Genomic DNA, 27,369 nt, shown 5'->3' on the forward strand with positions numbered 1-27,369 from the left:
AGATCTACACGCGTAACCAAAGATCTGTCCGCCTGTTTTAAATACGGTACATGCTCTGTGTGACTCATAGAAAAGATTGTGTTCAAAGCCTAAGTTCTTGGTCATCCAAAAAACTTCCGAAGGCCTTCAGATCTACACGTGTAACCAAAGATTCAACCACCTATTTTAAATATGCTACATGCTATATGTGACTCGTAGGATAGATTGTAATCAAAGCATAAGTTTTTGGTCATCCAAGAGATCCTTGAAGTAAGGACTTTAGATTTACATGCGTAACCAAAGATCTATCAGCCTGTTTTAAATATGGTACATGCTCTTCGTGGTTAATAAAATAGACTGTGTTCAAAGCATAAGTTCTTTATTATTATTATCTTTATTAATGAGGTTTTCGGCCCTGGACCGGTTCGCCTCGTATAAAGCATAAGTTCTTCTTCTTCTTCTTATTGGCATTACATCCCCACACTGGGACAGAGCCGCCTCGCAGCTTAGTGTTCATTAAGCACTTCCACAGTTATCAACTGCGAGGTTTCTAAGCCAAGTTACCATTTTTGCATTCGTATATCATGAGGCTAACACGATGATACTTTTATGCCCAGGGAAGTCGAGACAATTTCCAATCCGAAAATTGTCTAGACCGGCACCGGGAATCGAACCCAGCCGTGCGCGTCTTACCGCACGGCTAAGGAGGGCATAAGTTCTTGGTCATCCAAAAAACTTCCAAAGTAAGTCCTTTACATTTATACGAGTAACCAAAGATCTATCGGCTTTTTTCAAATATGGTACATGCTCTGTGTGGTTCATAGAATAGACTGTGTTCAAAGCATAAGTTATTGGCCATCCAATAAAGTACCGATGTAAGGCCTTGACATCTACATGCGTAACCAAAGATCTATCGGCATGTTTAATATATGGTACATTAGGGCAGTTCAAATTTAAAAAATGTTCGAAAATTCCAACTCCCATATGTCTATTAGCATCATTTTGATAATATAAGAGTCCTGGCAAAATTTCAGGCAATTCGGTGAGCATTTAGGGGTGGCGCGAAGTCAAATTATGTTTATATGGAAATTTGTATGGGAAAAATTTAAAATTTATTCAAGTCTCCCTACAACTGTCTAATTGTGATGAATTTAAATAAACATCCCCAACCTCCCTTTTTGGAACCTATATTAATGAGACCTCCGGATAACACATTAGTTATGAGTGAATTGAACGGTTCTATTGACAGTGTGAATATGAGATAAATGGCTAAAATGGTGTAATAAGCCTCAACGTAGCAGTGGAAATATAAATCAAAATTAATGAGTTATCCACTGGTTGAGCTCAAATAGATTCCAAAAATGGAGGTTGGGGATGTTTATTTGAATTCATCTCGATTTAAGAGTTGTAGGGGGATTTGAATTTTTTTAAAGTTTTTCCCATACAAATTTCCATATAAACATAAATTGACTTCGCGCCACCCCTAAATGGCCACCGATTTGCCTGAAATTATGCCAGGACTCCTATATCATCAAAATGATGCTAATAGACATATGGGAGTTGAAATTTTCGAACATTTTTGAAATGTGAACTGCCCTAATGGTACATGCTCTTAGTGGTGTAGTATTAGCTTTATTATTAGCATTAGCATTAGTATTGAGCAATTCGGACAAATTCGTAGGTGGTACAAGCCTGGACTATTGTATAGGAGTAGCACTTTCACATTCATCCGTTACCACATATATTGATTTGGGGCTAATCACTATCTCTTATATGGAAGCAATGCACTCTCCAATAGTCGAGATCTGTCTTGGCCACGTCCTTGCGAATGCTGAGGAAGGGGATGGATGGTATGTTGAACACCTACTTAAGAAAGATGCAGCGACGACCTCCCATGTGTGTCACTTGAGGTTTTTGGAATTGTTAATGTGGAAGATTATAACAGTAGGAATCGTTTTGGTAAAACGTGAAACACAGAAACAGCTAAGATAGAAATACAGTCGGAAACGAAAGAACCTGGAAATGCACCCATGTCGTCCTGCTTATAAGGCAGAAGCGGTAGCCACTAGGCCACTCGTCTTTTTGTGGTTAACAAAGTATTGTATTGTACACAAAATCCTTCTATATTCAGTTCGGTCAGTAGATGCACGTCGCCAGCCTTACAGTTCACGGAGGGTCGTCAAATTATCTTCAACTGATCGATTTATCTTGCTAGCTGCGTACCTCGCCTTCTTGTCCCCATAGTGATGGGCGATATTCAAAGGCGCGATCTGGTGGTGACCGATTCATGAGAGAATGTGCAGGTTGAGGATCAAAGACCGGTTCTTCAGCTTAAGCATAATCACCGTTTAGCCTACACACTGGAATTCTGCCCATACCCTGAGGGAAGTTAAGGATGCCATCAGACAGCTAAAGACCAATAAAGCTGGTAAGGATGGTGTCACGGCTGAGCTCATCAAAATGGGTTCCAGAATCCAGAGATCCAAAGGTCTTACTTCGGAAAATTTTGGATGACCAAGAACTTATGCTTTGAACTCAATCTATTATATGAGTCGCGCAGAGCATGTACCATATTTGAAACAGGCTGATAGATCTTTGGTTACGCGTATAGATCTAAAGGCCTTACTACAGAATTTTTTTGGATGACCCAGAACTCTCTTACTTCGGAAAATTTTGGATGACCAAGAACTTATGCTTTGAACACAATCTATTCTATGAGTCACACAGAGCATGTGCCATATTTGAAACAGGCGGACAGATCTTTGGTTACGCGTGTAGATCTAAAGGCCTTGCTTCGGGATTTATTTGGATGACCAATAACTTAGGCTTTGAACACAATCTGTTCTATGAGTCACACAGAGCATGTACCATATTTGCAACCGGCGGAAGGATCTTTGGTTACGCGTATAGATCCAAAGGCCTTACTTCGGAATTTTTTTGGATGACCATAACTTATGCTTTGAATACAATCTATTCTATGAGTCACGTAGAGCATGTACTATATTTGAAACAGGCTGATAGATCTTTGGTTACGCGTATAGATCTAAAGGCCTTACTTCGGAATTTTTTTGGATGACCCAGAACTTATGCTCTGAACACAATCTATTCTATGAGTCACGTAGAGCATGTACCATATTTGAAACAGGCGGACAGATCTTTGGTTACGCGTGTAGATCTAAAGGCCTTGTTTCGGAATTTTTTTGGATGACCAAGAACTTAGGCTTTGAACACAATCTTTTCTATGAGTCACTCAGAGCATGTACCATATTTGAAACAGGCTGATAGATCTTTGGTTACGCGTATAGATCTAAAGGCCTTACTTCGGAATTTTTACGGATGACCCAGAACTTATGCTCTGAACACAATCTATTCTATGAGTCACACAGAGCATGTACCATATTTGAAACAGGCGGACAGATCTTTGGTTACGCGTGTAGATCTAAAGGCCTTGCTTCGGGATTTATTTGGATGACCAATAACTTAGGCTTTGAACACAATCTGTTCTATGAGTCACACAGAGCAAGCACCATATTTGAAACAAGAGGACAGATCTTTATAGATCTCAAGGCCTTATTTCATAGATCTCAAGGCCTTATTTCAGGAGATTCTTGGATGAGCTTGAGCATAGATCGGAACACATTCTTGGTTTCATATCACAAAAACCATGTACCATATCACGATCCATACTAGCGTACTATGACCTACAAACAACACCTAGCAAACAAATAGGAAGAAGCCCTGTCCATTATAAGTCCCAATTTAAAATTTTCTAAGTCCCCAGTAGGCACCGGCATAAAAAATCTTCTAAGTCCCCAGTAGGCACCAACATATAACATTTTCTAAGTACCCCCTATAGGTTTTTTTACGTCGTTTTTTTTAAAATAGCGGTTTTTTTTACTTCGTTTTTGTAAAAACGCGGTTTTTTTACGTCGGTATCGCGTAAAAATAACCGCGTAAAAAAAAACCGCGCAAAAAAAAACCGCGTAAAAAAAAACTTCAGTGTAAATTGATAATGATAATATTTGCAGATTTGACATTAATGTGACTCGTAAAGAAAGCAGAAACAATAAACATACGTAATAACTAAAACAAATCTATGTTTTATATGCGCTTATGATGGATTTGTATGTTTAACAATATGTAATAACCTATTCAGATTACATTTGAAAAATGGTATCTTGATGTCAAACTTCAAGGATATAATTTTGGGACTTTAGTATTTGACGCTTTATATTTATAGATACTCTTTATCGAGTGATAAAACTCGTAGTCTGAATAAATAGGCTACAATAATCATGAAGGGGTTGAACCGTTATGTTCCAGGGACAATATAGTGAAGTGGCTATTGAATATTCAATCTGATCCTGAAAAAAAAAATCAGACTTTGCTGTTGTGTAAGAGTCTCGTATAGTGTTTCGACTTGTGCGGAGCGCAAACAACACAGAATCGAGTGTAATACCTGTGGTTCCCGTATGATATGAAAGTGTGCTAGTCGCAGGTACTGTTTCATTAGTCTAAATTTCAATATTATGCGAGAACTATTACAATGATTATTTTATGGTGAGAATCGATCATATATGGGAAAGTTATTGTACGAACACGCTTCGACTGTCGTTGCTGTTGTCTACTATTTCCATCTTTCATAAGTCCTGAGTAGTACACTGCAGAAATTCAGTACACAATGGGGTTATCATTGTGGTGAATTCATTCAAATTCGAAGTTTGACAGCGATAGAACATCGCTGAAGATCGCGAATGCGCAGGGTGCGCTACGTATACAACACTATCTACCCAATTTAATTAAACGACAGCTTCTTTTCCGGGAGCTACATTAAACCATGGAAATGAAAATATGTTTCATTGATTTTACTGGTTTTGGTTAGTTTTTATTTAATAAAATAGTTATTTAAAAATTATTCCAAAACCACCCACCCTAAAGAAGAAATTCTAATATTTAGAAAATGTTTTGCCGCTACTACAGCGTGCATATCGACGAACACATTATTTTTGTTAAACATATTCGTAGGACATATTCAGATTGAAGCGATATCCTTGTGGACACCCAATGTGATACAATTGCATCTATTTGCAGCTGGTTAATTATATCTTTGCCTTCTTATGAACACATACTTGAACCTGTTTCCGAACATAGCGCGTCCGAAGCTTCCGCTGAAAGCTTCTGAGTCTTATCTTTCGATATTTTCGTCGGCAAATCTATCATCAAATACGGCGATAGCACAAACAGATTACTTCCCGTCGTTAGGTGCTGAACGAATACTCTTCGCAGAACTATCTTTCTTCTCGCTAGTTTTTCTCTTCAAAGAAGAAAAGGTTCCGTGCATATTTCTTGCTTTTGTTGTAAGCAAGAGATTGGCAGGGTCCCGTCCAGGTTCTTGTTTACTTTCTTTCGCCTTGTCTCTCATGCCAGCACACACTACATTTTTATATATAATCAAAAATATATATTCGTTTATCCAATTAAACTATGATTCCACTAGGAGGTTCGCGATTATGATCACGGTCAGAACAGACCATCCCGCTTCAACAACGAAGATGGCCCACAGCAGAACCAACAAGGAGGAGGCGGCGGCGGCGGCGCTGGTGGCAATCAGCAGCGTAACTTTGGAGGTGGAAACAATCGCAACTGGATGAACAATGACCGTCGTAACAATGACGACTTCCAGAGCAAACGAAGACGCTTCTAAAATGCTGATAACTGTTAAGGATCTCACTCATTACGTACCATTCTTCACAGACACAAGACAGTATTGATACTTGTGTTGCGCCTAGAGACGGGCGGATTTCAAATTTTACCAGCCCGAACCCAGATTTATTTTTAAATCATTAAACCCGGACCAGAAACGAACACCTGTATTTTACTGTGTTTATGAATTGGAATGCCGCGTCCCCACAATAGAAGCCAAAATCAACAACACAACATCCAACGCACGTTTGGTGTATTATTTTGCCACATTTTGCTTCTATTCTTACTAACGTCAAACTCTTCGGGCCAGGTTCGAGTTTGCCAACCCGAAATCCGACCTTCTCTAGCTGCGCGTTGTGGGCTGCGCTCTCCGACTCGACTGAATCCAAGCTGAGTACAACCCATATTGAGTGGGTAGGAGGAAATCACACCAGCAGTACAATGAACCAATTGTATTTCATCTCAGTTTCGTTGTGTCCCTTGCTCGTTAGACGTGTGCCGTATCGTCTATATTTATTTTAAATGACAACTTTTTGCTAAATATTTTCTACGTCTATGAGGAGGTGCAAAGGGCATGTTTATCCACATCTAAAAACATATTCAGCCGATCCAATAGTATTTATATGTACCAAAAGTTTGGGTCTTTAATGATTTTAAGAAACTAGAATTCGTTTGCTTATTTGGGAGAAGCAAGCTTGATAAGTACGGGTTAGGGAATCCGTTTTTGTGACCCGATAATTCCTTTCCCAGATGTCGAGAGAGCCATTCCGAAACAATGGAGTGTGACACGTGTATCTTTTTGAATGTGTAACTACTTTTTCAAAACATAATAAATTGTCAAATGATTATTCTTATTATACCTAGCTAAGATTGTCAGCACCTTTGCTAAACCATGAAGGAATAGGAAATACACAAAATAGCTTCCTTTAGGTAATCCTTAGCAGAAGCGCGCAATCATGCCCGTAGTGATCCCACATCGAGCGTGGTCCGCAATTCTGATCTTTAGCGAGTTGAATACATTAGTGTAAAGAACATCCTATTAAAAAGGAACACATGGGTTTGATAAAACATTGTGAGCACTTCTCGGGGGTGAAAGAATGAAGAAAAATAGTGAGTACAGTTTTGAGTTTTGACGGAAGGTTTATTTGAATGAACATGGAGTTACAAATGCGGAGGAAACGTTCCTTTAACGTGATCTAGGGCAAGAATGCGTTTTTCTCCGCTTCTATTTTGATTAACAGAGAAAATACAAATCTTAAAAGAAATCTTTGATATGATCTAGAGAATCATGCATTATTTATATGTAATACTGATTTTGCTAAGGGCGGCAAAGGTGGGTTCGCTCGCTTTTGTTTACCCACGCATATGGAACGAGATGTTTCGCTACAGTACTATTTATAAGGACAAAATTATTTTTATCACCCACTATGATAGGATTGTGTAAGGCTTAAAAATTATATGTTTTACAAATCACTGTGTAATAATAAAGAGTAATATGAATGATATTCATTGAAAAACAAAACAAAAAAAAACGTTTGATTGAACTTTAGAGATTTTTATTTATGAGTGGATGGGGGGAAAACCATTGTATGTGACCTTCGTTGGTGTAATGTTTAGAACATGATAATTGTTTTGATTCACGTTTCACGGATTTTTTTTTCGTAATCTGAGGTAAATGACAACAGTTTTTGTTCTATGTATTAGATATTAAAAGTTTATTTGATATTCGGCTTAACATGTCCGAAATATATCGGGACCGATTTGCAATATGGGTGTAACTTATTTTATTAAAAAATATATTGGAAGATAAATTCCTGCTAAACCAAGCATTTCCTAAGAAAATCACGGTATTTATAAAATAGGCTTTTCTCTATCAGATAAGGGAATTAGTGTTGAAGAAAAACGCTTGTATTGTTACGGAATCCATAAAACAATGTTTGTTAACAAAATTAAATTTGTTAACTTTTTTTTGTACTGACGTTCTAGGTACCGAGTTTTCAAAATAATTTACGCCCAAATCGCAAATCGGTCTCTATATGTGAAATTAAAAGTTTAATATAATTTTTCCATACACAGCACATCTTAATTGTGTTGCATTCATACCCGGTGTTTAAGGTGGGTGACAAATCTGTTGAACAATTTCGTTACATGGAAAGATCCATTAATTACGTAACGCAAAAAAACATTGTCAATTCCGGAATATTTTGTATAGATCGCCAAACTTCAGACAACCTTCCTCCCCCCTCTAAGCGTTGCGTAATTTATGGATTTATTGATGACTTAGAAATGCATGAAACGCTCAAGTCGAATTTTTTTTTTCAGAAGACATTTCTAAGACATTTGGCATCGAAAAAAAAAATAAGTCCCAAAAATTTCCCAAAATGTTTCAAAAAGTTTTCATTTTTTTTTCTCGATATAACACCAGATTTTACTTCGAAATTTTCCTGTAACCAGTCCCCCCTTAGGAAATGTTCGTGTTTCAAAAAAATCAAACTTTGACCAAAGCTGACAAACCCTTAACGAAGTCCAATTGAGCTGAAATTTTGCATGCGGACTTTTTTTTGATGAGATGAAACTTTTGAGCACTACCCGTTTTTGAGATATGATTATTTTTTTTCTGAACTCCTTCCTGATTTTTTATGTGGTCAAGTTTTATTTGAAGGGGGAATTCAGAGTTTAATTGGAAAAAAATATTAAATAATAGTTGGTTTTTTCACTTACTTAATTATTCAAAGACCAACAGGACAAAATAAGAAATTAATAATATGTTCCGACCTTAGAGCCGTCTTATTAGTTTAAAAAGATATGGCAAATCTGTACTACATTTGTTGGGACAACATTCGATGAAGGTTGGAAGGAAAAAATTGATGGTGAACGCTCTAAAGACACCATGGGTAAGAAAGGAATGATTTCATTTATTTTTTTATTTTGAAATGTCCGAAATGAAACCATTACGTAAAAACAATTTACTGTTAACTGTGTTTTTTTTTAGTTTATACGCGTTACAGCACACAATAAAAGTACAGACTTACATAAAATAAATTAAATTGAAATAGATATCCATAAAGCTTAATACAGATACCATTATAGCAGCCATGTTTAAATTATTGAAATTGAAAACCTCTTTTATCAGCTTTAAATTAGTTGATCGGAATAGATTTTTGAAACTTACAAAATAACACGTTCAACTTCGAAAAAAGCATTCCAAATAAGGGGGTTAACAGCAAAGGGGAGTGTAAGTGATAAAAACGCAGTTTTGATAAGATGAACAATATTTTTTCGTTCTAAACAAATTATGGAAGCTCATTTATTGTGATATACGTATGATTTATGTTAGATTTTTCATTTTTTAAGCTCACTTGAGAACTTACGATGCAGCTAAATAGGGGAACGGTACGGTTCTTCATCCCATAGCTCCTATTTCCATCCCATCAACAACAAAGCAATGAAAAGAAATTTGGTTTGTTTCTTATTTTTGTGATTTTTGTATGAACACGCGTGCTTGCAAAATGAAGCGACGAAATTGGTGTTGTATTTCTTTGTTTTGCGATGAGATGAAAACGGAACAGTTCCCCTACGTATTTGCATTTGTTTTAACTTGGCTTTACTTTTTACGATAGAATTCAGTCGAAAATATCCACGCTTGATTTTCAAATGTTGAAGCTATTAAAAATGTGATATCGATTTCCAATTCAATTTGAAATTTATACGCCTAGAGATTAAAATAATGTTACCAAATCTATCGTGTTAAGCCACAGTTGTCTCATTATTAACGATGGTTGTTGCACTCCGTTAGCGGTCATGGATTTTTCCAAACATAAATGTAGCTATTGTCTCTATGTGGCATCAAACAGTTTTGACCCGATTTTGTCATTCCCCGATTTTATCTCGTTTTCAACTCGATTTTGTCACCCAAACATTTTTGAAAATTTGTGTGATTCTTTTCATTTGTATAAATAATTTGTTTTCGATAATGTTTTTAGATAGAGATATTTTTTTTTATTTATGTCCAATTTCCTATTTTATCATCCAAAAATTAGTAGTAGTGATAAAATCGGGATATTACTGTAGCTATATTTCATAGCCATTTGAACAATTTGTTTGAGAAACTAAAATCCATTTCTCAGAATGCCATTCGGAAAAGTATGTATGTACCTGTGCTCCATGATTGTACAATATGTGCGTCTACATATCTCGGGTACTTATTCTAAAGCACATCACATACGTGCTTTTAAATAAGTACCCGAGATATGTTGGTATTTTTTCAAACAAACGAAATAATATGAATATAATTTTTTGATTGTTTGGCATCAGATACACGTATGTTTTGGAAAATCGCATTTTGGCCCAAAAGTATCACATGTGCGGTTTTTCAAACAAACGGTTATTCTATAGTAGTTGTAAAATCCATAAACATATTATTGATGACCGCCAACTAATGGATAGATGAGTAGTCATCGTAGGACCTCGACATAAGACAACCACTAACCATGTGCAGTATTGCATTCTCCAAAGCCAGAATCACCAACAATGACCATTGTGTAGGACGTGAAAAAGTGGGTGATAATCAAGTTGCAGAAGAAACATTACAACAATTCGGGAGGAGTACTGATGAATCACGCACATTATTATGAGCTGCTTGTTTGAAGCTTTGCATTATTTTATGATTGTATTATTAGACCAGTGCAGCACTATTTATTACGTATTAATCAATACAGTTTATTTTCAGATATTTTATTTTATTTCGAGGAGAATGTTCTAGATTTGTGTAGCGTCCAGTGAATATATGTACGTTTATGCTACAATAATCGTACAATAATTAAGTGAATAAAGGGTGATTTTGCTACTAAGGAAATTGCAAACTAAGTGCAATTTGCTTTCAACTAACACTATCATGTTCATAAGTAGCAGGTTTAATACAACAGATATAAACGCCAGCGATGAATACTGTAAACTTGATGCTCGGAAGGTAGTTGTCTACATTTCTCGCTGCTGCTGCAAGCGAACTTCATCGAAATAAACAATCGGTACCCGAATTGGTCAAAGGCAGCACCTATATTGCGAATGATGAAGAACTAGCCGAGGCTTGCAATTTACAATCAAAAACAAGTTGAACCGATTGGAAATAACGAAAAAAAAACATACAGGGAGAAGAAATCTGGTACTTATTCAAAGGACGTATGTGATTTTGTAAACAAAGATTCAATCGTCGATTTGTCCAATCTAATGACATTCCCACGCGAACCCACACCATTAACAAGTAGCCAAAGCCTCCTCTACCTGTCTGTGGTGATGGTTTGCGTGTGAGTGCCATCAGATTGGTCAAATTAACGTTTGAATCTTTGTTTACAAAATCACATACGTCCTTTTGAATAAGTACCCGAGAAATATGACAACTTTGGAGTGTAACCATGGAAAGGTTTGTAATAGTTAACGGTAGGGTCGGTATGGGACTTTCAAAAGATACCGTCTTAGACCAGAGGTCATACAGACTGAACACTTAACATCTAGCATGAGACAACGGACAGGACACTAAACACCCAGTGAACGAGAGAAGAATTTTCCGTATCATGAAAACTTTCCAGGCGGGCCCACACTCCATAGCACATGCATCTAGGCGATTGACGTTGGCAACGAAATCGCTAGACGAAAATAGACTAAATCGAATGAACAATTGGTCAATTTCGTTTTCAATTATTTGTGACAAAACCAGACGAAAAAAGTGATAGGGGAGCATCCACAAATTACGTAACGCTCAGAGGGGGGAGGGGGGGTTGACCGATGTGTGACAATCTTTACAAAAGTTTAAATTATTCATACAAAAGTGTGACATAGGGGAGGGGGGGTTGAAAATGGCCAATTTTTGCGTTACGTAATAAATGGATGTTCCCTAGGGGGAATGACGGCTTTGGCAGGTTTTGTTCTATTATTGTCTGTTTTTTTTTATGACTGACTATGCTCAAATTTGGCCTAAACATTCTTTGCATATCAAAGGATATACTGGCCAAATTTCAAAAAAAATGGTCGACAGAACCCCTCTGACAATAATAGAACAAAACCTACCAAAGCCGTCTTTCCCCCTAAATTAGTGTTTCATTGGTTTATTACATTTAATCAGGGAGCAGTTCAGACTAAATTTATAGACTATTCGGTGAAAAAATAATGAAAATAGACGTTTAATCGGTTTAATAAATTTTAACATAGAGCAGATCCGACTACATGAAAATCCGACGCAATGAAAACAAACGAAACCGATGGTTTAATAGATAGAGGGCCAATTTTTTCACCGTCGCTTAACTCTTAATCGGTGCTTACCCATACACTTAATCCTGGTTTAAGAACTAAGCGGAAGTGAAGAATCGACCCTTAGTAAAACGGGTGAGTGACAGTTCTCGATTATGTCTAGATGAAATGAACTCATTCTGATACTACCTAACCGATCGACAACTAAAAATATTTTATAGATAAATTAACAGATACTTGATTGAGTACAGTACAACAAGAAAAACACACATTAGTAGGGCTACTGGGTATTGTAGCACCGGATTTTTTTTACATACAATGAGTTTAGCGATTTCAATATAGGGTATTCGGAATTTCTGACCTCCTCTATGCTATCATCGTTCTCCAGTTTCTGAAAATTATGAATGAACGGCATAGTGAAAATGATTCAGCACTATAAAAAGTAATCAACAGTTTACCTTAAAATGGTTTTTTTTTCACAAACATGCCAATGAATGCACCAATTCCGATACATTTCTTTCACCTGAAATGAAATATTATAATTTTTGCGAATGTCTGATTTGCTTATTGGTGGTGACATAAAATAAATTATTTTGCAGGACTTGAACAGAACCAAATTTGATCACTTATCTTATTTGATCACTTATCACAAAAAATGATTAGGAAGCAATTTATACAGGAAATACCAAAGTGTTCCATAACTGTGGGAAAATTTTTCCGTGGTCACAATTATGGAACACTGATCAATTCAATTGTCATATTTTTAATATTGAAAGCATTTTAAGCATGTGAAACAGTCAAAACTATGATGGATTGCTAGGTAGATATCTAATATTGCTGATAGAAAGTCATTTTCCATTGGAAATAGTGAATTTGATTGTGAAATTATTGGCAAAAGTGTTCCCATAATTGTGGGTGTTCCATAATTGTGGGGGAGTGTACTTACTTTGTTTCATTCTATGTTCATGAACACAGGGATCCGATTTCATCTGTATCAATCGATTATTTAACCGATGAAATAGGCAACTGATTGCTCGCGACTTACTTGTTCAATGAATCTGACGACAAAAATATGTAGCCCAGTACTGGTAGTTCTCGTGACCGTCATGTGAAAGCGAAAACAGTAGCATTTTCATTTTCAAGAGACCAAATGAAAATGTAGCGCGTTCCCGGTCACTTGTCACATCACAAGCAGTCATGATAGGAATGTTGCTTTGTTTTGAAATCTAAATTTCTAAATAGTTTTGATATAGATCTGTGCAAATAACGATGACTAGTATTGTTCCTGGTTTTCGAGTTGAAAAAGTTAAAGTTATGGGCGGATAGGATAGCCTAAAAGGGTAGTCAAATTATTAACATTTCCTGAGCATAAACTAGCAGTTCTTAAAAGACGTATCAATTTCATGTAACAATATTAGATGCACTCATGTTAATGATTTTTATCGACCCTGTTTTTTCGGCAGTAGGGATCTATATACTTATTATTTTATAAGAGCACTGTAATTGTTAACAACGCATTATATTTTGTGAACTACAAGAATTGTTCGTGAATTTATGCTGTATTCATAAAATAGATCAAGTGGGGCTTGAAAACAGATATGTTTGTTCTATTCTCTTCTGCGTTGATCCATTTCTGTCTCATACACACTTGAATGCGACTGCAGTTCCATCTAATCACACATATCAGCGTCGTTTTCCAAATCGTATTGGGAAGGCAGTTCGTTTTGTATTTCAGCTAACCATAATGAGAATGTGTCTGAAAAGTGATCTCCACCACTTAAGCATGTGGGTCGAACCATTGACACACAGAACTTCAGTCAACATTAACCACAACCGCTGGTTTGATTTTAACAAAATTCGGATCCGGAGTCTTCATTTGCCGGACTACGGTCTTGAATGAGATGGTGAAAACTCAATTTAGACGAATCTCCTTCCATCAACAAACTAATAGGTAATTACTTTGCTAGTGTACTTATTTTTAGTTAATGCATTACTAAAACTCGACATAGTGTGAAAAGCAAATATTCATAAAATGAAATGAAAAACGGAACAGAGGGCTTTGGCAGGTTCATTGTTAACAAGGGTTTTGTCAAAATTTAATCAATATGTTTCCTGCAATAAAATAAACATCAGCCAACAAATATGTCTGCCAATGTCAGAAATATATCTGCCAAAGCCATCAGTACTATTTAGCAGTAATCAAACAAAAAATACATTGATAAACATGATAATATAAATGTGGTTAATAAATTGAGAGTACTTGAGTTTTGCAATCGTTCGTCTGATATCTTGAAAAATAGTTTTTGTTTTCGTAAAATATCAATGCACATTAGGGTGGCTCAAATTAGTATGGGAAAAACTTTGTTCAATTTTTTTGACGGGCCGCCCTCTTATTCGGTTCTATTTGATGCCCTTATGCTCAGGACAAAATTTCAGCCAAATCGGTCAACGTTTGGGCGGTGCTAAACTCGTTGGAAGTTTATATGAAAAAATGTATGCAGAAACATCCAAAAACAGTGAATTGCAGCTAGACTACACAACTTACGATGAAGAACTATGATACTCATTCAGATCTTGGAGAATTTAATACAGAATGTTATGCAGAAAACCGCGAGAAGATTAGAGTTTGCCCGGCTAAGTTATTAGCATTTCTCTGCAGTGGGGTTCAAGCAAATTTCGTTTCTTTTACCTTTGAAAAGAAATAAATTCACCCCTACAACACTCCAGTAAAATGCTAATATCTTTGCGTAATAAACTCTAATCTTCTCGCGGTTTTCAGCATAACATTCTGTATTTTATTTTACAAGAACTGAATGAGTATCATGGTTCTTGATCGTAAATTGTGCCGTCCAACTGCAAATCACTGTTTTTGGATGTTTCTGCATACATTTTTCCATATAAGCTTCCAACGAGTTTAGCAATACCCAAACGTTGACCGATTTGGCTGAAATTTTGTCCAGAGCATCAGGGCATCAAATAGAACAGAATAAGAGGGCGGCCCATCGAAAAATTTGAAAAAGTGTTTTTTGAGCCACCCTAATGCACATTTAGATTGCAAGATAAATATATTTTTATTTTTTTTTTTGAATTATGTTTCTGTATATTAGGTATGCAGAATTGGAAGGCCATTTCTGCTTTGCCTTCCGCAAATTCTTGGTAATCATCATTAGTATAGTTAAAGAATATAAATGTGCAGGGTACGACCAACCCGCTTAACTATCCCTTAAAATATTGTTCGTAAAATATGGAATATTGTTTAGAACTTCAACAGAAGATTCACTTGTTTTCTTCCGTTCCTGTAGTAATAGTACACATAATATTAATTTCTATTTATTACTTCATTATACATAATTTATTTAATATCATATATTTTAATTATATTTCTAACTTCAGCAATAATTTTTCAATAAAACAATTGGAAGTTTTTTTTTTCTAAATTCAATATTTTATTTTTTAGTACCATGTTCATTTGTTTTTATTTTTGCCGAGAAGATATCGATAATTTCGGTTTGTTAAATTGTTTTATTCGATTTAAAAAGTTCTTACTTTTAAAATCTAGTTTTTATTTATTTTCTCGTTTGGAATTTTTTTGTTCGTTTGTTTTTTTTTTTCACCAAGAGATTTAAGGTGAAGGTTGACTGCGTACATTTATTTACATAAAGTTGCATTTTTTCCGTTTTATTACGCATCGACTAAGTCATACTTATGACATTACGATGTGGTAATCATTGTGGCTGACATGGTATTTTCTTTAAATCTTGTCTTCAAACTAGTCTCTAACTAGCAGATTACTAGGCCTAAAATTCACATGATATAATCTAAGTCCATAAAAATGTATATTCAATTTGCACTTATAGCATCTTTGTTTTTCCTTATCACCGATACCTTAGCTCATTATGCCTTTATCATACGTCATGATTATACCTTTACTGAACAGTTGGTGGAACAAATGTTCCACATTCTGCTGTTCTATTCCACTGATCAATTTATGTGCAACTCGCTAAGGTTATCAATCTAGTTATGTGACTCAAAGATATTGCTATAATGTTGCATCATTTTGCTCGTTGAATCCCAAAATTTTCAATTTTGTTGAGATTAGGCGAATCATGTGAATTCAACTTTTAGATTTTTCGTGCGCCTTAGTGTAACATTGCTGAGCGTACTGTTATTTAGAAACATTTAAATTTGAAATAATTCTCACAAAAACGAAAAAAAAATGAATTGTTGGATGATAGCCAACTAAGTTTAATCCATTAGATCATAGCCTAACAATAAATGCAGTACCACATTTCTAATCGAATTATTGATTCATTGCAGGATATATTGCGGAATATGTTTCCTAGGAAGAATCCCAAAAAGGTAAGTTCTATTTCTATTTAGAAAAGTTTTTATATGATTGGTCTGTAACTCAGTGATGATAATAATTACCGTTTGAAAAATCGTGATAGTAACAATTTGGCTGCAAGTGAACTTCGGTTTATTTGTCTGATGTAAAATGACCAATCCATACACAGCTGTTAACTGCTTTCAATTACAAAAAAATACAACAATTTGATATTTTCTTTATCAACAGGTTTTCTGAAAACGTGAAAAAAGGGCCAACGTGACAAAAGCCAATTGCATTGTAACGAAAACATTCCGGCTCTAAGTATGGATAGATTTCCTACAGGATTTACTAAAATTATGAAAAGATTACGTAGGACGGAATTCTACAGTGTCTCCCCGACGAAGGGGTAAAAGATGATACTAAAGGTAAATCAAACTGTCTTTAATGACAAGTTATGTTAGTTAGTTTCATAGGAACAATCATAACTTCTATTGGAGTACTTTATATTCGACATCTTCAATTCCATGATAAGTAACACAGTTTATATAACCGTTATTAAATTAATATATTCTAGTAATTTCTATGAAGTCAACGTGTATATTTGCATCAACTTGCGATGAGTTTATTATAATTTAAAAGACATGTAAAGTCAAAAATAGATGTTATGGTTTGCCAAAATTTGCTATAGAATTGCGTTAACGATTAATTTTATTAAGTAAATTATAAATTATGTCAACACTATAATTGGAATTAAGGCATTTACGAAAGATTTTAATACAACAAAATAGAAACCGATTAAAGTTTGAAAACTTAATCCTTGACGCTCTGATCTATGGATAGGAATAATTTTTACAGTGATGAAAATTTTGGTCCGTGTTTATGAATTTCTTTGATTACCAATTAAAACCATTCCTGATTTGAACATGCACTATTTGAAAAAAAAAACATATCTTTTGAATGTTCTAAAGCATTTTTCATGTATTTTCAGATACCTGCTCTTTTCGATATACGATTCAAACAGGAAAACATTCAGTGGTGTTTGGTAAGTTTTTTTTATTTGGCTTCAATATTAATTAATTCACAATGTTAAATCCTTCTATTGATGATAATAATTACCGTTTGAGACCCGCTGATAATAACAACTCGGCTGCAAATAAACTACGGTTTATTTGTCTGATTTCTTTAAAAAAAATCATGCTTTATGAGTACGGAAACAATCAAATAAATTATTTTTTGCTTTTCTCGTGTTCTTACTCAAAAATCATGATATTTTCACTTACATCAATTGATAAAGGTGAATAGTCATTTCTTAGCTAACCTTTTCTTTTCATCTTTTCAGCCATATGGTCGTACTAGAAGTTCTTCACACTTTCCGTGGCGATAAAAGGTAATCTATATTGAAACGACTGTCGTGATCCCTGCGAAGTTTCTTTTTCTGCACATTTTTAGTCAAATTTTACGATTTATTAGCAAAATGGTTAGGTTCAACACTTGCGCATAACACTATATTCAGTGATTATGATTATTCGAAGGTTCAGATTCCGTACTATTCAATTTATTCTGTTGCTTGCTTCTAGGCGCAAAACCAATCAGAAATTTGTATAATGAAAGGTGTTACCTAGCGAATTTCCGATATATTTTGATTTCAGTCATGTGGGACACGCCTGATAAAATATTACATATTACGCCGAACGCGACTAATTCCGTTTTTCGCCTTTCTCGTATACTGCCGTCATACGCATATTTGTCCAATGCTGGGATTTCTACATGGGACATGGGACATGTACATGGGACAGTTATGCGTATAACGGCAGTATACTAAGCATTTAGAAAGTCGTTTGGTCTAAAAGTTATGTTACAGATTCATGCGTTACAAGTTATGAAAGAGTTTACCACGTCAAATGACGGAAATGATATTTGAGAATACTTAGGAACTGTTTGCTAGTTCACGTATGATAGTTAGATTCTCATCTTTTATAATACAAATAGACAAACAAAAAATGCGCAGAATAAGGGATATTTTTGCAGATATAGTTTACAGTAATATTACTAATGCACCATTATAATAGCAACACTAAATACGAGCGGCGTATTAAAATGACTAAATTATAAAATAATGATTTTCACGATATGGTATTACGGTTCCAGTTGAAAATAGAATTTTGAACTCGCGAAAACCATTTTTATTCGCGTTCAAATTATAGCGCATCATTGCACAACTAGTGCACATTGTTCGCAACCAGAAGCGCTATACAGCGCACCAGATGCGCAGTAAGGAAAATTGCGACAAATAGGAGAAAAATTGATTTTCGCGAGTTCAAAAATTCGGACGAGTTTAGTACTTTTCATTAAATTCCACTACGTTTTTAGTGTTCCTATATTTTTTTATATGATGAAATTAATTGGTCCGTGTTGATGATTTTCATTGATTATATTTTTCCAATTACTGATGACTCTATTCTTCAATCAATTTAATTAAGTTCTATGCATTATAATATCTAACATAAAATTGTTTTTTTCTTTAAAGCTTATTGGATGATTGACGGATCTTATGTACCATTTGTGGTATCCGAAGGTAAGCTTTCTTTGCATACATTGAAATAATGATTGGACTTGGATTTCCATTGGTATGAGTTCTTCTAAAATGATGATAATAATTACCGTTTGATTTTCATGATAGTAAAAATTCGGCTGCAAATAAACCTAGGTTTGTTTGTCTGACACCAAGAAGAACTCAACTGGGAAGTCTTGTTTTTGTGGGACATCTGATTAACGTTATTGTTATCTCTTATATTCATTAGGTTGCTAGGCTTCTTCGGAAATGACAGTGGCTGTCCTTTAACTTTTGAAGGTAAGCATAAGCCATACGCGAGTATTTTATTTTTGTCACAGATAAACACTAGAATTACAATACAATACTTGCTATCAAAGCTGATTTAGGGAAGCAAATACTCCTCAGAATACCAATCGTACCTAATTGTTTGTATTACCTGAATATTAAATTAAAATTTTGTCGTTATACCTACTGTTTGATTTTGCGGAATTTCGTTCATATGTATTGTACGAGACTGTTCGGAGGATGTTATTTGTAAAATATTGTATTGTTAAATATTCGGATAGAATTGAATGATTGGTGTGCGTTTAAAAATCATCAAAATATGTTGTGTTTATCTGTGGCTCTAACTTACAATGAGAGCTTAATTTGATGAAATATTTTGGTCCGTGTTTATGATTTTTTTTGATTATCGAACTTTGTTCGTTCCAATAACTGAATACGCAATAATTTACGTTGCATATTTCAATTCATTGAGTACAATTGGTCTAATGATCTTTTCGTTTCTATTCACAGCTGGTGCTTCTCCTGGGTTATTTACGGTGATGTTCTAATATGGTGTACAGTTATTAAATGGTTAGTACAAAAAACAAAATCTTTTTCCTCCTAATAAGTCAAATCCCAGTGATGAAATTACTTTTCAATTATGTCTTCTTTTCCCGACTGACCAAAGTTGGTGACTGATAAAAACAAATTCTGAATTACTTATAGTTTTCATTGCTCCATTTCTGTTTAAATCGTAGAAAAAAACCTTCTAATTATTTGTTTTTCTTTTATTTCAACAGTTGGATTATAAACCCATCGAACGACGAAACTACCGTTAAGCTGAACAGACACAGATAATAAAACAATTTTGTAAACAATAATTTATTTACACAAAATAAAATTAAAACAAATACAACATATGAGATGAAATCTTTTTTCTTTACTTTGAAAGAAACTTCCGATTACTTTTAAGGTACATTAGAGCAGGAGTAAGGGGGTTGGCCTTTAATCATTTCGTCGATAAATGTCCATACATGAATTACACCGGCAATCGAGATGACCCTTGTCCAGTGGAAGAATTTTCTCCAGCTTGCTTTTTCGGAAGTGGATCAGTTCGTGGTCGCCGGAATAGCAATATATGCGGCTCTGGTGCGTGCATCTATGAAGAACAAAGGGGCGGTTAGTTTTTAGTTCTAATGGGCACTAAAAGGCAGGCTACTCACCATATACATGACCCAACCGGGCGACTGTTGCACCCCAAGGTTTCGCCATTCGGTTTCTGTCATTAGATGCGATTTTGGCACGCTGCGAGCTAAATCAGGCGGAAGAATGACGTGACGATACTCATATACGTCGTCATAGTACTTTTCGGAGTATTGAATCTGTTCGACTGGCATGATGGCGGTGGAATATAAGCGAAGCGATTATTAATTGTTTTGGCGAAGGGACGTTGAAGCACGACAAATTAACTGAATAAAAATTATTATTTTATTATGCTTGTTTGCTTTGTTTACATGAATTGTGAAAACACGCGTTTTATTTTTGACGTTAGTCCCTGAGACTGAACATAATTGTGTCCCCGAGACTGAATATGTCGATAAAGTAGATGTTCGTTGATTGCGTACACGGTTAGAAAAAAGTACCTAATTTTAGGTACTGTTTTTCTCTTGCATCTCCCTCCTCTTCCCTTTGTTGTCATAAAATGAAGAGCAAAACCACTCAACAAGGGCATTAAAGTGTGGGAATCCAACGTTGGGTAATCTCATGATTACAAAAGTTGAGTGAAATTTACCTATTTTTATTTAGTTTGTATTTAAAATTAAGTACACACCCGTTTCAAATCACTCAGAGACTGAGTGAAATTGTATTGCCGTCTCTTTTCTTCTCACAGAAATCTTATTCATTGAGTAACATTTCCGTGGGAAAAAAACGGCAATACACTTTCACTCAGTGTCTGAGTGATTTGAAACGGGCGTGTATATTGTATAATATACAATATTATATTGTATATTTTACTCTAAGAGTAAAATCAGCAGTGATTCAAATCGTTCGGGGCTGTCTGTTTGAATATGAATCTGAAACATTCATTTTCCCAGCAGCTGTTCTAGATTCATTTTTTATACCAGTCAAATGTCAAAAAAATAAAACTGGTATAACGCTCCGTTCTATTTTCTGCAGATTTGAACGAGATTCAAATATTTTCCAATTGTTTTGGTGTATGAATGCGTCATTTTATCTACACAGAAAGAAAAATCATTGATAGAATTAAAAAAACATTGGTAAATTTGAAAAGTTGCGTTGGTTCTTTTTCGTACACCGAAAAAATTCTTTATATTGAATATATTTGTCGCACACATAAATTTTTGCAATTTGGCGACCCAAATATATGCAATTTGTACCCACATATAAATTCAATAACTGCATATTAGAGACCACACATACATTTTATTTGATTATAGATTATATTTGTACTTCGCGTGGAGAGTGGTTATGTGTGCACTAATTAGAATCATGAATTAAATTAATGGATTTTTGCCAATAAAAATGTGTGGAATTTTTGTAGTGTAGAGAGTTCCGTATGGTCAAAATAAAAGTACGCCAATTGTTGCAACAATCATGGTTCAAAAGTTGTAGGACGCTCTAAAATTAAAAGTTTGAACATTCAAAACTAAATTGTAGAACTGTCAGATGAAAATGTACACACTGTAGAAAATATAGTAAAATATTTTTATTCAGAAAAGACTCATTTTCCTATTAACGGTTTACTTCTAGCCCCCCTCTCGTACCCTTTATCTTTCAATTTTTCAATTAAAATAAACAAATCGCAATGAACAGCTTATAATTTTTATTCCATGATCGCATGTATTTTTTCACTAGTTGTAAACTGCAACATTTCTCACAACACGGTGGCTCTTTGTACATTCCAGCATAGGATCCGGTCCGTAGCCAGGATAAGGGTGCGCATCGTATCCATCTGTGGGTTTTGTGCCATGAATTCCCTGTCGGTTATCTAAAAAAGAAAGAAAAATGTCTTAAATATTGTCAACCGACTCCGGTGCTTCAATTCCTAAATTTTGCTCACTAAAGTAACGAAGCGTGAGGTCCAGTATCTACAACACTTCATATTCTTGTTTAAAAAATGTCACCTACCTTTGTATTTCGTGATGATCAGTGCCGATTTCCACTGCCACTTTCATGCTATCTTTGTTTCCGGTCGCGGGCATTCGACCACCCGGTGGATTTTCAACTTCTGCCGCAGCGGCCCTAAAATTGGTGTTTTTTTTTCTCACCTGTATTGTGGGTCATTCAGGGCCGAGTCATCCGTGCACGGTGATTATTTTTTTCACATTGATTGTTTTGAAAATAAAAGTTCAAACACTTTTGTGCTCATAAGATGAATTTCAAAATTGATACTCAGACCCGACGAAAAATATGATTGAATTAAATACATAACTTTCGATTATAAAGTTTCCACTTTTATTTTAAAGAAAAAATATCACTTCTTAGAAGGAAAGTACAATATATTTGATAACATAATATTTGTTCTTTCTGTGTACGGATCAATCTACTTTGCAATTACGGCACCTTTCATGGCAGCAACATAATGATTTCATTTAATTGAAAATTTGAAAAACATGAAAAACACTGCTGGGGAAACCAGTGAGTTTGTTCTATTTTGCTCCAGATTCAAACTAGAATAGTGGTCGAAAATTTGGAATGAAACTGAATCACTCCTGATTTCACTCTTAATATAGGCTGACCATACGTACCGTATTTAACGGGACAGTCCCGTTTTTTGGACCTTATTGTGCTGTCCCGTCGTAATCTAAAAAATCCTCAATTTGTCCCGTTTTTTCATTGATTCTTCCGAAGAGCCCCAAAATATTATTCAAACAAATTCAATATTTTTGGTAGGAATCTAAAACCAAATACAAAGAAAGTAAACGAAGCCCATCAAAAAAGTGTGAGATGTTATGTTATTAGTGTTGCTTTTAAGATAATGCTATTTATGCCTTTATGTATTTTGAATGGATCGACTTTTCTTAAGGTTTTTAACAGCTAATGATAACAGGTGACAACAGGAGATTTTTTCATACAGTTCCATTTCAATGACTTTTTCGAAACATTGAGAATCATTCTAAGTCTTCCTGAATAATTCTGAATATTTCAAAATCATCCACTGTAAAAAACGATAATAAAAAATAATTTATACATCACCTGAATAAGATCGAGTTTAACCCAGTTTCAAACCGAGGGATTTCGGTTATCACGTACTTTAAGGCTAGTTTACAAATCAGGAGGTTGTCTGCAAATTTTACTTATGTGTGAGTGGGATTTATGGGATTCCGTTGTAGAAATTTGTAGAAAGATTCAAAATACAGTCCGGCGGAAATCTCCGAGAGGTCGAGCTGTAAACCAGCCTAGAAATTATCCAAGATTTGTTTTACTTTCCACGACGAAATTGCATGAGTCCCACCTTTTTGGAAGCACATGGGAACAAAATCAATGGAAAAGATTCCCGAGGTGTGAGGTTAGGCTAGTTTTAGCGTCATTTGAATCAATTTCGATCAAAAAGCACTGTGAATCGATAAGATTTAATATTTATTCACATGCGCCAACCATGTTCATGGTAATAATTTAAATTACATTTTATTAATGTTCTTTACTTGTTGATATTCTTGATATACTTATCAGTAGATTTTCTCTCACTTATGTTCATGATTTTTTATTTAGTACGAGAAATCAATAATTCCACCCGCATTTACCTTTTGACATTTTTTTAAATTATTTTTTCTTATCTCTCTAAGCCCAGACCGGCTTTGGGCTTTGATACTTTGACTATTTTTTGTGATTTTCAATTGTTCAGAATTGCAAATTTTTTGATTTTGGTCAGTAATAAAATCCATGTTTTTAAGAGAAGTTTAAAAAAAAATCAAACCCCCACAATTTTTTAAAAATATTTTCAGAAATGCGTATTTTTTTGTGTTTTTTTGCGCCCCTTTGAAGTGTGAAATATTATTTTGTAGTTTAGTATTTTTCCACAACTAACTTAATGCTATAGAAGGTGAATGATTCACTCTAAAATTTTTCTCTAACTTCTTACACGGGGAATGAAAATTAAGCTTCCATAGCTCTTGGATTTCATCACAAGGTTTTCTGACATGTCCCGTTTTGCAAGTGCATTTGTCCCGTTTTTTCACCGAAATGATCTGGTCAGCCTATCTTAATACCTAATATTAAGTGAACAAATTGTACTTAATTTCAAGAAAAAAATACTTAATTTTGGGTTCCCACACGAAAAAAAAATTTCACAATGAATATATTTGGCAAAACACATATATTTTTGCCATTGTGGTTTCTTAATGGAATATATATCTAATTGAAATGAAACTTATGCGGTGGTGCATAAGGAAATCATAACACAAAACTTATACATTTCATGTCAAATACTCATGTGCTTAATTAGGGATGTCAAATAATCTGTACAAGGTTAGTGTATGATTTTTATTAGGGATATAATATATATTTCATTCCTGTAATGAAGTTCTGTTTTTCAATTTAAAATTAGAGAAATCATTTTAAAATTCGAAACCGGAATATATTTGTGAACTCTTTACCTTTTCTGACATAATTTTCATAGAAAACTTCCACTAAAATGGTATCCGCTAGTATAAGGTTGGTAGATTTATCTTTCAGGGTAAACACATGCTGTTTCGTGCGGTCCGCGGTGCGCTTATACTTCTCCGCTCCGAAATTAATTCTCCGGTGGCGATGTCCATCAGCCGGATCACATTTTCCAGATGTGCCATCAGAAAGAACAGTGCATCGGTAATTCAAACCAGATATGTAATTGGAACTCCATCCGTGTCGCAGTTGTTTTCGCTTTTTTTTTGGGCTTTGAGGTCATACTTCCCGATTTACCTGTCCAGCGAAAAATGCTCCGTCAGTTGTTTTCGGGTCATGTTTATGTATCATCCCCACATCTTCCAACGTATGGCCATGTTTTCGATGCACTGGCGAAATCGCCCCCGAAAAATCTTCGTTCAATTTTACATATTGAACCGAATCGACATGGCCTCGCAATCGCCGCCTGGCGAAAGATGGGATTAGTTCCGGAATACTGAAAAAGAACATCGTTGAATTGAATAAATATAATGATGGGCCTTTATATTATATTACCATATTACCGATGGAGCTTGTTGTTAATAAAACATATATCAAAACGATGAAGCGTGCGTATGTTAACAGCAGCAAAACTTAACATTTTTCTGAAGCAGCTTTGCCACAGGATGAAGATAACTGACAGCTGCTCTTCCAAATCACAACCTAATCAAAGTATAAGTTTCGCTTAATACATTTTTGCCATTAAGCGAGACTTATACTTTTCATTCAGTACGACAATAATCGATATACACACTCTAAATGAGAATGATTCAGTTTTATTATGAGAATTATATAGAGCAAAATGAAAAATATATTCGATGTCTAATTTGTAACATAAATTGATTTTAATAAATTAAATAATTGATTTTTTTTACGTGCACACTGAGCCCTCGATTTCAGTGAAAAGTACCTAATACAGTGATCGTTCGCTAATTGGGGCACGACCTCACCCCAACTAGCGAATGCCGTTCGCTAATTGGGGCGTTTTGACAAGCGTCAAAGTTGTTTACTTTTTGCATTGAACAAAGGAAAATTTTACGCGCCAGAAAATATCGATCCCGCCAAACACGGAAGCAAAACGGCAACGCGTTTTTGACATCACATTCTGACGTTTAGCTGCTTTTTAATTGGGTTATGCCCCAATTAGCGAACCCCCAACTAAAAAGCGCCCCAACTAGAAAAAACCCAATTAGCGAACGTTTACTGTATTAGGTACTTTTCACTTAAATCGGGGCTCAGTGTTCGAACCCAAAATTAAGTATTTTTTCTTGAAATTAAGTAGGGTAAAATGCCCAATAGTGGACACCCTAGTAGCGAAATTTTGCTCTTTTTGTCATAAGGAGTAGAAATTTTTAACATATTAATTCTGCTTGACATCTAATACCAAGTTCTGCATCTCCCCGAATAGAATGAAATTATACAACTATTTTTCTAGTTATCGTTTTTAGATTAGGGTAAATGATGTATCTTGGACAAGCGCAGGACATTCATTAGAAAATATATCGAGATTGAATAGTATAAAACAATTGAAAACCACTAGGTTCATCCAAATACATAACCTATGATTAGTCTTGTGTCTCCATTGCCAAATTTTTGAGTAAATTACGTTTACAGTGATAGTTCGCTAATTGGGGCACGACCTCACCCCAACTATCGAATGCCGTTCGCTAATTGGGGCGCTTTGACAAGCGTCAATGTTGTTTACTTTTTGCATTGAACAAAGGAAAATTTTACGCGCCAGAAAATATCGATTCCGCCAAACACGGAAACAAAACGTCAACGCGTTTTTGACATCACATTCTGACGTTTAGCTGCTTTTTAATTGGGTTTCGCCCCAATTAGCGAACTCCCAACTAAAAAGCACCCCAACTAGAAAAACCCCAATTAGCGAACGTTCACTGTACTAGGTGTAAACTGTGATATACTGCGAACTGAAATATTTTCTTTTTGGACATCAAATATATAATTTCGTGGAATGGAAAATGCATATATTTTGGACAGAGTCATTTTCTCCTAATTTAAAAATGGCCACCTACAGATCTCAATGGTATGACTTACCTACACGTATCCACATTCATTTAAATACATTTATTTGCTTAACTGACATAGATTAAACCAGAAATTAACATTGTTTCGCAATTTTATCGATATCATTGAAAACAGCCTGAAAGTTGGCAATTAATGGTTCATCCATGTCTGTACATGGGGTGACCAATAAATATCTGATGCATAAAAACATAACTTCATTTTGGTCACTCCTTTTTCATCCGTCTCAAGTTCATGTTAAGCGATTGGAATACACGTAAAAAAAATCAATTATTTAATTTATTAAAATCAATTTATGTTACAAATTAGACATCGAATATATTTTTCATTTTGCTCTATATAATTCTCATAATAAAACTGAATCATTCTCATTTAGAGTGTGTATATCGATTATTGTCGTACTGAATGAAAAGTATAAGTCTCGCTTAATGGCAAAAATGTATTAAGCGAAACTTATACTTTTGATTAGGTTGTGATATGGAAGAGCAGCTGTCAGTTATCTTCATCCTGTGGCAAAGCTGCTTCAGAAAAAATGTTAAGTTTTTGCTGCTGTTAACATACGCACGCTTCATCGTTTTGATATATGTTT

The 27,369-nt window shown here is 35.0% G+C and overlaps 2 protein-coding genes and 3 non-coding genes across 6 annotated transcripts in view; 4 read left to right on the forward strand and 1 right to left on the reverse strand.

Annotated features, from left to right (window-relative positions):
* LOC134224703 (hrp65 protein-like) overlaps window positions 1-20,000 on the forward strand; it is a 38,567-nt gene extending 18,567 nt beyond the window's left edge. Inside the window, exons 6-13 of one of the 2 annotated variants that reach the window (XR_009983028.1) lie at window positions 16,243-16,284; window positions 16,499-16,677; window positions 17,241-17,294; window positions 17,592-17,639; window positions 18,780-18,827; window positions 19,054-19,103; window positions 19,602-19,661; window positions 19,871-20,000. Coding sequence is in view for 1 of the 2 variants with exons in the window: in XM_062704227.1 (XP_062560211.1) it covers window positions 5,477-5,683 (207 nt within the window). In the remaining variant the exon portion in view is untranslated. Of the gene's footprint in view, window positions 1-5,476; window positions 6,546-16,242; window positions 16,285-16,498; window positions 16,678-17,240; window positions 17,295-17,591; window positions 17,640-18,779; window positions 18,828-19,053; window positions 19,104-19,601; window positions 19,662-19,870 lie in introns of those variants that run through there. The other variant, XM_062704227.1, reaches the window with a different exon arrangement.
* On the forward strand, window positions 17,104-17,173 carry LOC134228241 (small nucleolar RNA U18). The gene has a single exon (XR_009983902.1). It is a non-coding gene; the product is annotated as a small nucleolar RNA U18 (small nucleolar RNA).
* On the forward strand, window positions 18,639-18,707 carry LOC134228240 (small nucleolar RNA U18). Its single transcript, XR_009983901.1, has one exon. It is a non-coding gene; the product is annotated as a small nucleolar RNA U18 (small nucleolar RNA).
* LOC134228242 (small nucleolar RNA U18) lies at window positions 19,452-19,529 on the forward strand. Its single transcript, XR_009983903.1, has one exon. It is a non-coding gene; the product is annotated as a small nucleolar RNA U18 (small nucleolar RNA).
* On the reverse strand, window positions 19,937-20,630 carry LOC134224704 (cyclin-dependent kinases regulatory subunit-like). The gene is made up of 2 exons (XM_062704229.1): window positions 20,294-20,630; window positions 19,937-20,229 (listed from the first exon to the last, which is right to left on the reverse strand). The coding sequence occupies exons 1-2, from the start codon at window positions 20,465-20,467 to the stop codon at window positions 20,110-20,112; spliced, it is 294 nt and encodes a 97-aa protein (XP_062560213.1). The 5' UTR covers window positions 20,468-20,630; the 3' UTR covers window positions 19,937-20,109.
* Between the last annotated feature and the right edge of the window lie 6,739 nt (window positions 20,631-27,369).

This window comes from Armigeres subalbatus, chromosome 3 (genome assembly GCF_024139115.2).
Source record: "Armigeres subalbatus isolate Guangzhou_Male chromosome 3, GZ_Asu_2, whole genome shotgun sequence".
Lineage (NCBI taxonomy): Eukaryota > Metazoa > Arthropoda > Insecta > Diptera > Culicidae > Armigeres > Armigeres subalbatus.

Excerpts from the sequence above, each read along its gene's own strand:
- LOC134224704 (XM_062704229.1), bottom strand. The coding sequence starts at position 20,467 with ATGCCAGTCGAACAGATTCAATACTCCGAAAAGTACTATGACGACGTA. Across the intron at positions 20,230-20,293 it reads CCGGTTGGGTCATGTATATG|ATGCACGCACCAGAGCCGCA; the intron begins GTGAGTAGCCTG and ends TGTTCTTCATAG.